The 12,324-nt window shown below is 44.4% G+C and overlaps 1 protein-coding gene across 3 annotated transcripts in view; it reads right to left on the bottom strand.

Moving 5' to 3' along the window:
* Positions 1 to 3,915: 3,915 nt before the first annotated feature.
* Positions 3,916 to 12,324, bottom strand: part of PANK2 (pantothenate kinase 2) — a 35,696-nt gene continuing 27,287 nt past the window's right edge. For all 3 annotated transcript variants that reach the window (XM_078371310.1, XM_035298289.3, XM_035298290.3), the window contains 3 exons: positions 10,229 to 10,352; positions 8,477 to 8,602; positions 3,916 to 4,289 (listed from right to left, as the gene is read on the bottom strand). In XM_078371310.1, coding sequence (XP_078227436.1) covers positions 4,239 to 4,289; positions 8,477 to 8,602; positions 10,229 to 10,352 — 301 coding nt within the window. In that variant the 3' untranslated portion in view covers positions 3,916 to 4,238. The remainder of the gene's footprint in view (positions 4,290 to 8,476; positions 8,603 to 10,228; positions 10,353 to 12,324) is intronic.

The following is a 12,324-nucleotide window of genomic DNA, read 5'->3' as shown; positions in this document are numbered from 1 at the left end:
TACTTTTAGTATTGCACATGTGCCTTTGAATGGAGGGAACTGTAGTCATCCATGTGCCACTGAAGCACCTTCAGCAAGACTTGGAAACTCAAGGTGTGATTCTATCAGAGCTAGTAACTAGCACTGGGTGACTGTGATGGAAGCTCCTGTCCCTGCCTATGGCAGGGGTTTGGGGTCAGTGGTGAAGAGTGCCAGGCCATCACAGCCAGAAAGAACAGAACCCTCCAATGCAGAATACAGTGGAGGGTAAGGTCCCCTGGCCTCCCTGAGCTCTGCAAAAAGCTGGATACAGATAAGCACTCTTACAACCAGGGTGACCTGAAGTAACAGAACTTTTGTTTTTGACAGTCTTGCTGTCACCCAGGCTGTAGTGCAGTGTCATAATCTCAGCTCCCTGCAACAACCTCCATCTCCCAGGTTCGAGCAGTTCTGCCTCAGGCTCCTGAGTACCTGGGATTACAGGCAGCCACCACCATGCCCGGCTAATTTTTGTTATTTTTAGTAGACAGACAGGGTTTCACCATGTTGGGTAGGCTGGTCTTGAACTCCTGACATCAAGCGATCCACCCACCTTGGCCACCCAAAGTGCTGAGATTACAAGAATGAGCCACTGACGCTGGCAAGAACTAAGCCTGTTTTCTCCACAGGCCACATCACCCTGAAGATTTGCCTCCACTCCAACCCTCTAGTATATCCTAGGCCTGGAAATAACTAGTGTCAGGAGGAAGAAAAAAGGCTCTTCATCCAAAGCTTTCCTGTGACTGGCTGCTGCCGCTCTCACCAGGACCTCTACAAGTCAGCTTCTGCCTTGTGGCTTCCCAGCTTCCATCAAGGCCAGCCATGATCTTGTAGCCAAATGTGGGCAACCTCAATTCAAGTGCTTGGACAGCTACTCTTCCCTCAAGTCTCCTCAGCCATGGGCCCCTGGCCAGCCCCTCCCTGAGCAGTTGTTTCCTTTGCAGTTTCTTCTGTCACTGCTCACCTCTCAATTGTCTTTCTCACCCCACCTGAGAACTCATTAAATCCCTTCACTTTGCCCACGTCCATACACATCATTCTCAGCTCTGCATCTCCGACCCAGCCTATTTGGAGTCTCAAAATCCAGCAGTCTACAAATGAGCCCAGGTGCCCTCTTGGTATCTCCCCTCCCTCCCCTGTATCCAGTCACTAATTCCCAAGACAGCTCTCCAAGCATCTCCTCTCCATTCTGGCCGTCCACTTCTTAGTTCAGGCCTGCCTTTCTCACGTGGACCATGGTCACAGCACCCTTTACAGCCACTAGTGGGGGGCAGACTAGAAGGGACAGCTGTTGAGAGAAGACAAGCAAGTGGCAACTGTCAGGACACTAAGTTTATGGGCACCCTGTAAGCCGGAGGTAGTGAGACCACAGTAAGCTGGGACAAGGATGTGGACATTTCTGCAGAGACCAGCAGATGTACAGATAAGACACTGTCTCAGAGCTGGAGCTCAGAGGCAAGGCCTGGCTGAGGTGTTCCCTGGAAATCAGTCAAGGTGATGCTGATGACTGCTTGGGGAGACCCACGGCAGGTTGAGGACGGACGGCCACAGCTAACTCAGCAGACAACGAGCCGGCACAGAACGCAGGACAGGCAGGAGGGCTCTGCTGTGTGAGAACTGAGATGAGGCTGTGAAATTAATGCCAGACTCAGTGGTATGGAATTCAATGGTGGCACATCGAGAACCCTGCTGAGCCCGGTGCAGGGGCTCAGCCTGTAATCCCAGCACTTTGAGAGACAAAGGCAGGTATATCACCTGAGGTCAGGAGTTTGAGGCCAGCCTGGCCAACGTAGTGAAACCCCATCTTTACCGAAAATATAAAAATTAGCTGGGCATAGAGGCGTGCACCTGTAATCCCAGCTTCTCAGGAAACTGAAGCAGAATTGAACGCAGGAGACAGAGGTTGCAGTAAGCCAAGATCATGCCACTGAACTTCCAGCCTGGGTGACAATTCCATCTTGAAAAAAACCCCAGGACACAGTGGCTCATGCCTATAATCCCAGCACTTTGAGAGGCTGAGGCGGGTGGATCACCTGAAGTTGGGAGTTCGAAACTAGCCTGACAAACATGGAGAACCTGTCTCTACTAAAAATATAAAACTAGCCAGGCGTGGTGGCACATACCTGTAATGCCAGCTACTCAGGAGACTGAGGCAGAATTGCTTGAACCTAGGAGGCGGAGGTTGCAGTGAGCCGAGATCGTGCCATTGCACTCCAGCCCAGGCAACAAGAGCGAAACTCCATCTCAAAAAAAAAAAAAAAAAATCGCACTGTGGAGTGGAGTGACAGTGTGTGCTGAGCACAAGGTGGAACATGAGGAAATGGGAGTGGTTTCTCTGGAGGACGAAGCTGAAAGTGAGGCAGATGGGGAGGTCGACAGCACCTTCCCAACTCAGGCACCAGGGCCAGACAGTCTTGGGTTTGAGTTCAGCTCTGCTCTTTTCCAGCTGAGTGGCCCTGGCCAGGTTTACTCATCTGGGCTTCAGTTTCCTTCTCTGTTAAACTGTGGGAACAGCAAGGGCTGCATGATGACCCACGTTGAGTAGTGAACAACCTCCTGAATGCATTCAGCACAGTAGACAGGAGGACCACAACACAGTCGTGACTCTGAGGGGCAGGCCCTGGCCTGGGTCTCCATGGGAAGTTAAGTTCCCAGAAGTTGGCCCAGGGAGCAGCACCCTGTGGTACAAACAGGAAAATGGTGGTACCATCTTTGGTGGCTACACACTAGTGGAGAGTGAGGCCACCAAGAATGCTGCCAGGAGCAGAGGGCAGAGGGATTCGGGATTAGAGCATCAGAGGTAGTAATAGGCCAGGAGCCTGCAAAGCACAGCAGCAGGGATAAGGAGGGTCACCAATCACTGTCCAGAGGATAAAATTGCCATCCACGCAACAGCTGTCCTGCTCTGTACCCACATAGGGTCCCAGCGCAGCAGCGCCACATTTCATAACTGCCAAGGTGCAAGTGCAGAGGTGGCCATGCCTAGTGGAACAGCGATTGGCTGACCCCACCCACACATCAGAGTTCTCACCTCAGATGCAGCGCAGGTGCCCTGCTGCCCCCATGTGGCTAGCTAGCACTCTGCCCATCCCTCGCTGAGCGCAGCCTTAAATAGGGGAGCAGGGAGGCTGCAGAGCCTTGGGGTTTTCCTTCCGGGTCCAAGGCTGCTTTGCACAGGCCTGTCCTTGTTTTCAACAGTGATATGGGCATCACATAAGACCTCAGATATGAAATGTGAATTCTCTCCTTGGGAAAGGCTTTTGAAATTATTCTGCACAGCAGAAAGAAAAGCTTTGGTCCCTACCAAGAGCACATGCAGCCTGGCACTCTCCTCAGGCAGTCTTCTGAGCCTCAACTCCCAAGTGCCAGTGCCCTGAAGGACCCCACTCCCCAAGTTCATTGACAGACACCTCCCTTCTCCCTCTTCTACTCAGCCTGAAAGAAAAAACTGATTCTCCCTGATTATCTGAGGTGTCGATTCTAGTGACCCTTTGGACTCGTTTGTCTTCAGATTGTGCTGCTTCTGCCAGCGTACCCACTTTCATAAGAACAGCACCCTCCCCCGCAATGGCCCCGCAACTACCCAAGGAAATCTTGCCAAGAAAAGTCCTGTCTTTCCATTCATCCATTCCCAGCATTTAGTGTAAAGTAACGTGGAACTGCCCTTCCAAAAACCGCTTGTTAAGTTTCAGGTACACAATTAACTTGCCCAATTAAGTTTGCAGAACCTTAAAATAAAACATGTCTTACAGCAAGTTCACACACAGGCTTAATGCAAACCAGAGTAATGCAGATGACCGCCAAGACCATACTGACAAATTGTGATTCGACTGTAACACACAGTAGGCCTGCCTTACATTCAGTGAGTTCAAAAAAGACACAAAACCACAGTCAACTGAACACAAAGCAGCTCCCTTCTGAAGCATCTCCAGTGAGTGACACAGATTTCAAAAGATAGCAGGGCAACTTATATACAGCAAGTCCTCACACTGCCTGGACACGGGCCACTTTTTTGTTGTTTTTAATGCATCTTTCCTTCCTGGTTGCTAGTTCAGATTGAATTTTTAAGAATTGATCTTGATGACTTAGAAAAATACACATGTCCTTTCTCACTTTGATGCGGGTAGTACACAGTTGTGAAACTGAGTAAGTCTCTTAAAAAAATGAGAGTCCACAGATCCCATTGTGGAAGGTTTCAGGAACCCCTCCCCAGGTAACGATCAGGGGATCTTCAACAGCTCAAGGAGTGCTCCAACAGCTCCAAAATAACCCTGAAAGAAAATATACCAAAAATAAGTGCAATTTTCCTTAGACTTACCCAGATCACCATGCAGGTGATGACTAGTGTTAAAGCTGCTGCTCCTTTCACACAGCATACCCATTTCCTAAGCACCCCAGAAGGGCCAAGGCCAGCCTGGGAGCAGAAACACCCTGAGGAGTCCCCCATCTGGGGGGGGGATGTCCTAGATTCTCCAGACACCCTAGAACACTGTGATAAGAGCAAAACCAAACCCATAGTGGGGCCAATAGGAGCTTTGAGGCTAGCAGCAGCTCAGTCACCTCTGGTAAGAGACAGAATCTGCTTCTGGGGAATGAGGTGGTGAGAAGCAGCAGAGACCAGGAGCATTTCCAGACAGCTAAGGAATGAAGGAGAGATGGGATATGAAGTGCAATGAAGCAGGTGAAGGTGGAGGGGCAGGTCACAGAGGGTGTCCTCCCAACTGGGCTGGGGAGGGAATGAGAGTAAGAGGTAGGATGGATTCAAGATTCAGTCCTAACAGAGGGGGACGAGGACAGCAGGGAAAGGCAGCATCCCTGAGAATGGGGACATAAGAGTAAGAGATGTGGAAAGCAAGGCCAGTGTGTGAATTCCCTACAGGACGTGGGGAGGCTGAAGTGCCCACAGCAGCCAAGCAGCTGTGCCTGGGTGGTCACCAGACACTGGGATCACAGGCCCAGAAGCAGGCAGCAGAGGAATGAACAACAGTACCCAGAGGCGACATGAAGAGAGGCACAGACCAAAGAGCAAAGCCTGAGGAAGACAGAGGCTCCCTGAGGGAGGGCAGTCCTCAGCCCTCCTAAGATAGAGAGGCAGCAGCTGACAGAGGACAAGTACTACTACTGTACTGTCACCAGAAGCAAGCAGTCAGGTCACATGCAACCAAGAACTCACAACCAAACACAGGGATATTACATTAGAGAAAATGAGGCAAACCCCACAATGATAGAAAAGAGAATGCTAGCAGGGATCAGAGGTGAATCCTAAAACGATGCAGAACCCATCAGGGTCTCCAACCCATAAGTTAAGGTATCAGACTACTTTTTAAAAGAAATAACTAAAAAAGAAATATGAGAAGATCCTGAAAGACTTGCATATAATTTTTTTTCAGATAATGTACTACAAGTCTCTGAAACATCATAAACACCACTCTATCTTTCAAGAAAAGCTTCTTCAAGAAACATATGATCTAACAACAGAGGCCAAAGCCTGTCTTGTTAAACTCTATTTGTCAATTTAGAAGAAAGGCATATTGGCCGGGTGCAGTGGCTCACAACTGTAATCCCAGCACTCTGGGAAGCCGAGGCAGGTGGATCACTTGAGGTCAGGAGTTCAAGATCAGCCAGGCCAATATGGTGAACCCCGTGTCTCTACTAAAAATACAAAAATTAGCCAGGTGCAGTGGCGCATGCCTGTAGTCCCAGCTACTCAGGAGGGACTGAGCAAGAAAATCACTTGAACACGGGGGCAGAGGTTCAAGTGAGCTGAGACTGAACCACTGCACTCCAGCCTGGGTGACAGTGAGACCGCATTTCAAAAAAAAAAAAGGCACATTGACCATCTTTGGTTTTGGTGTGTATAGATAAAATAAATAAAGGCAGCCACACCAATCTGTGATGTGAGGGAGCAGCAGCTACAGGACAAGGCACAGCTAGAATACAGATGCAAGGGTGTTTGTCTTAACAGTACACTATGCAGTTTGTTTTAGATAGCTTCTTTACCTTTAATTTTATAATTAAAAATATAGAAGATAAAGTTAAGCATTTTATATATATATAAAAAGAGAGAGAGAGAGAGAGAGAGAGTGTGTGTGTGTGTGTGTTCCACTGAAGACCGGGATGCTACTATCAAGACAGAAACAGGTATAGTTATAAACTACAACATGCTAAGATGAGAATAAAGGATGAAAGAGAAAAGCTTGAGAGACTCTAAAAAACTTTCACAACAACACTTAAAGTGATTTCAATGGGGCCAGGCCCGGTTGCTCATGCCTGTAATCCCAGCACTTTGGGAGGCTGTGGCAGGCAGATCACCTGAAGTTGGGAATTTGAGACCAGCCTGAACAACATGGAGAAACCCTGTCTCTACTAAAAATACAAAATAAGCTGGGCGTGGTAGTGCATGCTATAATCCCAGCTACTCGGGAAGCTGAGGCAGAAGAATCACTTGAACCCGGGAGGCGGAGGTTGCAGTGAGCTGAGATCACACCATTGCACTCCGGCCTGGGCAACAAGAGCGAAACTCTGTCTCAAAAACAAAAAACAGTGACTTCAAATGAGGGCAAGAGAGTATTTCAAGACTCAGAGTAGCTAAAATAAAGTTCCGCGAGTGCAGAAATCGACACAAGAGTCAAAGGCCTGAATGCAAAATGAAAACACAGGGACAAACGGACCAACTAAGCTAACCAGTAGAAAAAACAAAGTCGGCGAGAAAAAAGGACAAAATGCAACCACAAATTTCACGAAGGGCTTATTACTATTATGACGGTATCAGTTTGGTTTTTCCTTTTTGAGACGGAGTCTCATTGTCATCCAGGCTGTTGTAGTACAGTGGTGTGATCTCAGCTCACTGCAACCTCTGCCTCCCAGGTTTAAGAGATTCTCCTGCCTCAGCCTCCTGAGTAGCTGGGATTACAGGCGCCCGCCACTGTGCCTGGCTAATTTTTGTATTTTTAGTAGAGACTGGGTTTTGCCAAGTAGATCATGGTTGGCCAGGCTGGTCTCAAACTCATGACCTCATGTGATCTGCCCACCTCAGCCTTCCGAAGTGCTGAAATTACAGGTGTGAGCCACTGTGTCCTATCTGATTTTTTGTTTGTTTTAAAGGTTAACTCCTAGGAAAAGGTTAAGCAAGACGTAGAAATAAAGCAGGAAAAGAAGTGACAGCATTTTAAAAATTCTAATAGAAAGCAAAATAAAGTAAGTCAGAGATCAAAAAAAGATGTATCCAGAAATATTATGAACTATATGAAAGTTAATGGCAATTCAGTGCTAGTTTACAAATACAGTAATGTGAGAATTTTCAAACTAAGTTGACTTCAGCTTTAAGTTTCTTGATAATGGGAATTTGTGTACTTGGACTTTCAACTATGAACTAAAGCAATTTAAAGAGAAAAACTTCAAGTAACTTTAAAAGAAAAAATAATCTTTATAGCACTTCAAATCTGTGCTATTATCTGGACTTTGATTTCCTTTAATTCACATAATTGTTAAACCAAATATGCAATACAATTCTGAAAAATGTTCAGTATCTAAAATCCAAAAACACTTGAAATAATAGTTCAACTGACCCACAACCAAGAAGGGGAGAACGAACCCCTTACCTCACCTCCCATATCTCTGCTGCTTTTTTCCCCAAACAGGAAAAATAAGAGTGCTTTCCAAGACAGGCTATCAGGTTGAATAACTTAATTATTTTCCATTTCATCATCTCCAGCCTGTCTACAATTGTACTTAAGTTGTTATGATAGTTTCTAGTCTGAAAGGTTTACTGTTCTATTCATTTTTAGAACATGCATCTTATATAAATGGCTTATGAATTACAACAATACATAAAAACTGGCACTGAAAAAAGCAGAACCCAGAGTAATGGCACTTACAGTCAGTGCAACAGAAAAAACATAAAGGATAGTTCAGACAAAAATATGGGATCAGAAATATATGTTCATCAGGAGTTTTTCTATAAAATTCTTTAAACTTATAATTAACCCAAAATCTACTTTGCATTAGTATCAAAGAAGAAACAGCTTTTAAACATTACGAAGTCAAAACTACCAAAACAGGTTGGGTACAATGGCTTGTAATCTCAGAACTTTGGGAGGCCGAGGTGGGCAGATCACTTGAGGTCAGAAGTTTGAGACCAGCTTGGCCAACATGTTGAAACCCCGTCTCTACTAAAAATACAAAAATTAGCCGGGTGTGGTGGTGCACACTTGTAATCCCAGCTACTTAAGAGATTGAGGTGGGAGGATTGCTTGAACCCAGAAGGCAGAGGCTGCAGTAAGCCCTGAGATCGTGCCACTGCACTCCAACCTCGGTGACAGAGCAAGACTCCATCTCAAAAAAACAAAAAAACAAAAGAAACACTGCAGCCCATTTCACCTCTACCTCAAGTCCCACTCCACTGTGACCCACATGCCCTTTATGTATATAACATACCACAAGGAACAAGTCAGCTTACCTCGTGTTCCGAAAAAAGCGCTTTCAACTGCCCCTTGGACCAATAATCCAAAGCATATGCCAAAAGCCGCATGGCGATCGTATTAATTCTCAAGAAATTTCCAACAAATACCACCTGGTTAATGTTCTGAGCACACCAAAAAAAGGCAGTTAGTTGTCATCTTAAATTCTATCTTCTCATAAAAGCTACCCCAATAGAGTACCATGTGCATGCTCTTATCAACGATTTGACTGCTGATCAAATTTAGTCCAGTTGGTCCAGGGCTACTTAAAGCTGATCCCCAGACAACTCTGGACCCACTGCAAAGCATGCTAGACATTGTCATAGAAGAAGAAAATACATTAGGAAAAACATTTACATAACATGTGACCAATAATAGTTTTGAATACAATGTTTTATAAAGGTAAGTTTAAAAAAAGGAAAAAAACAGCATGACCCCAATTCAAAATGACAGTGACACAAACAGGCAAAGTATACAAACAATATAACAGGCAGGGGAAAATTCAAACCACTAGTCATCAAAGAAAGTAAAATTTTAGACCTATTAAGCTAGCCAAAAAAAAGCAACTGAAATTCTACCACCACCATCAGTAAAGCTGTAACAAAATGAATCCACTCTTCACTGCTAAAGATGACCTAAACTGGTGCCGCCTTGTGCAAGGCATCATGGCGATACATACCAAATCCATGACATTGTCATTTCTGTACACCAGAAATCCCATTCCTAAGTGAGCCCCGTATCAAGAATAAAATTCAACCAAAGAATAACTTCATGCTTAAAAATGCTTACTGCCAAGTTATCAGCAAGCAAGCAAATGCCCAGCTTTATGTGAATTATGATATAAAAGAACTTGATCGTATATACACCCATAAAATGTAAATTATTTAAGTATAAAATACAAATTGTGGTATGCACACCAACTAAAATTTCTGAAAATACATAAGCACAGGAAAGGAAACATAAAACAAAGAAAAAAGAAATTATGATATTCAAACAAATAAATGTTTAATTATTTTATGCTGATACAGTTTTTTTTTATTTAAAATGAGACAAATCCTTTTGTGCCTTTTAAGGTTTCCTTTTAAGCCACATGCCTATATTCTATTTAAAGAATAATTTTTTAAAAATAAAAAGAATAATTTAAGAACTGTACACATAGGGACAAGCCATAAGCTGCACCAACTGGATCCTAGATCCTCTTTCCCCAAGGGCAGCCCATTCTTGGTTCTTTCATAGCCCTGTACAATGCTGCTTGACCTGAATGCTACAAGGCAGCACTGTAAAGAAGCTGAAAGCACAAAGACGCAGCTCTGCTGAGGTGGGGTAGCCAAGGAGGGCACTCCTCGGCCTGCTCAGTCTTCTCCCAGCTTCAGTCACTTCCTCTGGATTCCTCCCTAGGGCCTCTAGAGCTCAGTGGTGAGTGTGGAGTCTACATTCGGCATCATGATCCATCATGACCCCCAACAGTCCCCAGTATCTGGAACATTGGCTACCTTCCACTCTTCCTCTACTTTCTCCTCAAAAGATGTCATTTTACCTCTAGACAGGTAGCAATGTTTATCTTCAGTTAAAAAAAAATGAAGATTAATCTGTATTTGAAGAGTTTTAACTTTGTGCTAAAACAAACCCCACCCCAAATGACTACATTTAGGCAGTGTTCTGAGAAGACAGACATATGATGTGTCATGATGGGGCCCACTTAAGTTCAGTATTTTCCTTAGAGCAACTTAAAAAAATCCACGTCCCCTTACTTCATTAAGGGCACACATTCTTGCTATTGAGCCAATGTTGTTGGTGATGGTGATCAAAGTCGCTCTGGCAAGGTCCTCTTTACTGACAGCCTCTCGCTTCTCCTTGCTCATCATGTTTCCAAAGCTGTGATGAGGAGAAAAAAAAAAATCCCATTGCTAAACCAAAGGCAACACAGCCCAACAGAACTTGAATGTTACTGTACTGAAATAAAATTAGCTTTTAGGGCAACACTGTTGAAATCTTCAAACTTTTAATTTGGCAATAATGGAGCATCTGCTCAAAGAGAAATGCAACTTCAAATAGAAGCCTCAAACATTCTAAATGACAGCTTTCCCTGCGGTTTCTACTGAAATCTAGCTTTGACAACAGATATTCAAACATTCAGTTAGAATCTCATCAGACCCACTGGAAGGCACCACTGCTCCTGCAACCACACAGTTCCAGAACAACAGCTCTATCAGCAATTCATCTCAGCTGCACAGCTGTTCCACTCAGATGGTCACATGCACATCTGGTAAACTGCTCTATCAGAGCAGAGCAAAGCAAAGCCCAGACAGCTGAGTCCCAGAGTGAGCTACTTAAAAGAGTTTCAGATTTCCCTAGAAGATAAAGTACTTCAAAGTATGTGGCCAGAACTGCTACATTAATAATTTTCCAATCAGAAAAGGAAGTAGTGACCAAATGCTGCAAACAAAGAAAATGAACCAACAGCACTTATAAAGTGCCTAAACTTAGTAAACAAGCATGTATATATAAGTGATTTTTCTTTTTTCTTTTTTCTGAGACAGAGTTTTGCTCTTATTGCCCAGGCTGGAGTGCAATGGTGTGATCTCAGCTCACCGCAACCTCTGCCTAGCAGGTTGAAGTGATTCTCTTGACTCAGCCTTCTGAGTAGCTGGGATTACAGGCATGCGCCACCACGCCCGGCTAATTTTATATTTTCAGTAGAGACAGGGTTTCTCCATGTTGATCAGGCTGGTCTCGAACTCCCTACCTCAGGTGATCCGCCTGCCTCGGCCTCCCAAAGTGCTGGGATTAGAGGAGTGAGCCATCACACTCAGCCATGAGTGATTTTTCTATTAAAAGCCTTGTGCCTCAAAATATGAAAAACAATGTACTTCTAAACAATCTCAAAATAAAATTGAGACAACGATTTCATTTATAATAGCATCAAAGACAATAAAATGCTTAGGGATATATCTAACAAAAGTGTAACACCCGTACAATAAAATCTACGAAACACTTTTGAAAGCAGATTATCTAAATAAATGGAAAGACATTCCATCTTTTTGGATCAGAAGACTTTGTATTAGGATAGCAATACTCCCCAAATTAGCCATAAGATTCAATGTAATCTCTATTAAAATCCCAGCTGTCTTTTTTGACAGTCCTTGCCAAGTGAATCCTAAAATTCATATTCTCAAGGTACCCAGAATAGGCAAAATAATCTTGAAAAAGAGTTGGAGGACTCACACTTTCTTACTTCACAACTTAATACAAAGCTACAGTATGAAGGCAGTGTCGAACTGGCATATATATCAATGGAACAGACTTAGAATCCAGAAATAAACCCAAACATCTGGCCAGATGTGGTGGCTCACACCTGTAATCCTAGCACTTTGGGAGGCTGAGGCGGGTGGACTGCCTGAGCTCAGGAGTTTGAGACCAGCCTAGGTAACATGGTGAAACCCTGACTCTACTAAAAATAAGAAAATAAAAATTAGCCGGGCATGGCAGCCATGCAACCTGCAATCCCAGCTATTTGGGAGGCTGAGGCAGAGCTGCTTGAACCTGGGAGGCAGAGGTTGCAGTGAGCCGAGATCATATCACTGCACTCCAGCCTGGGTGACAGAGCGAGACTCCATCTCAAAAAATAAAACAAACCCCAAACATCTATGGTCAAATAATTTTTGACAAAGGGTCCAAGAGAATTTAACAGGGAAAGAATTGTCTTTTCAACAAATGGTACGAGGACAACTGGATATCCACATGCAAAATGAACTTTGTGATCTACCTCACACCATACATAAAAACTTGCTCAAAATGGATCATATAAAAGCTAAAACTATAAAACTATTAGAAAAAACAATTCTTC

The sequence above is a fragment of the Callithrix jacchus genome, chromosome 5 (genome assembly GCF_049354715.1).
Source record: "Callithrix jacchus isolate 240 chromosome 5, calJac240_pri, whole genome shotgun sequence".
In the NCBI taxonomy this organism is placed as follows: Eukaryota; Metazoa; Chordata; class Mammalia; order Primates; family Cebidae; genus Callithrix; species Callithrix jacchus.
This window is presented reverse-complemented; position numbering and strand designations above follow the sequence as displayed.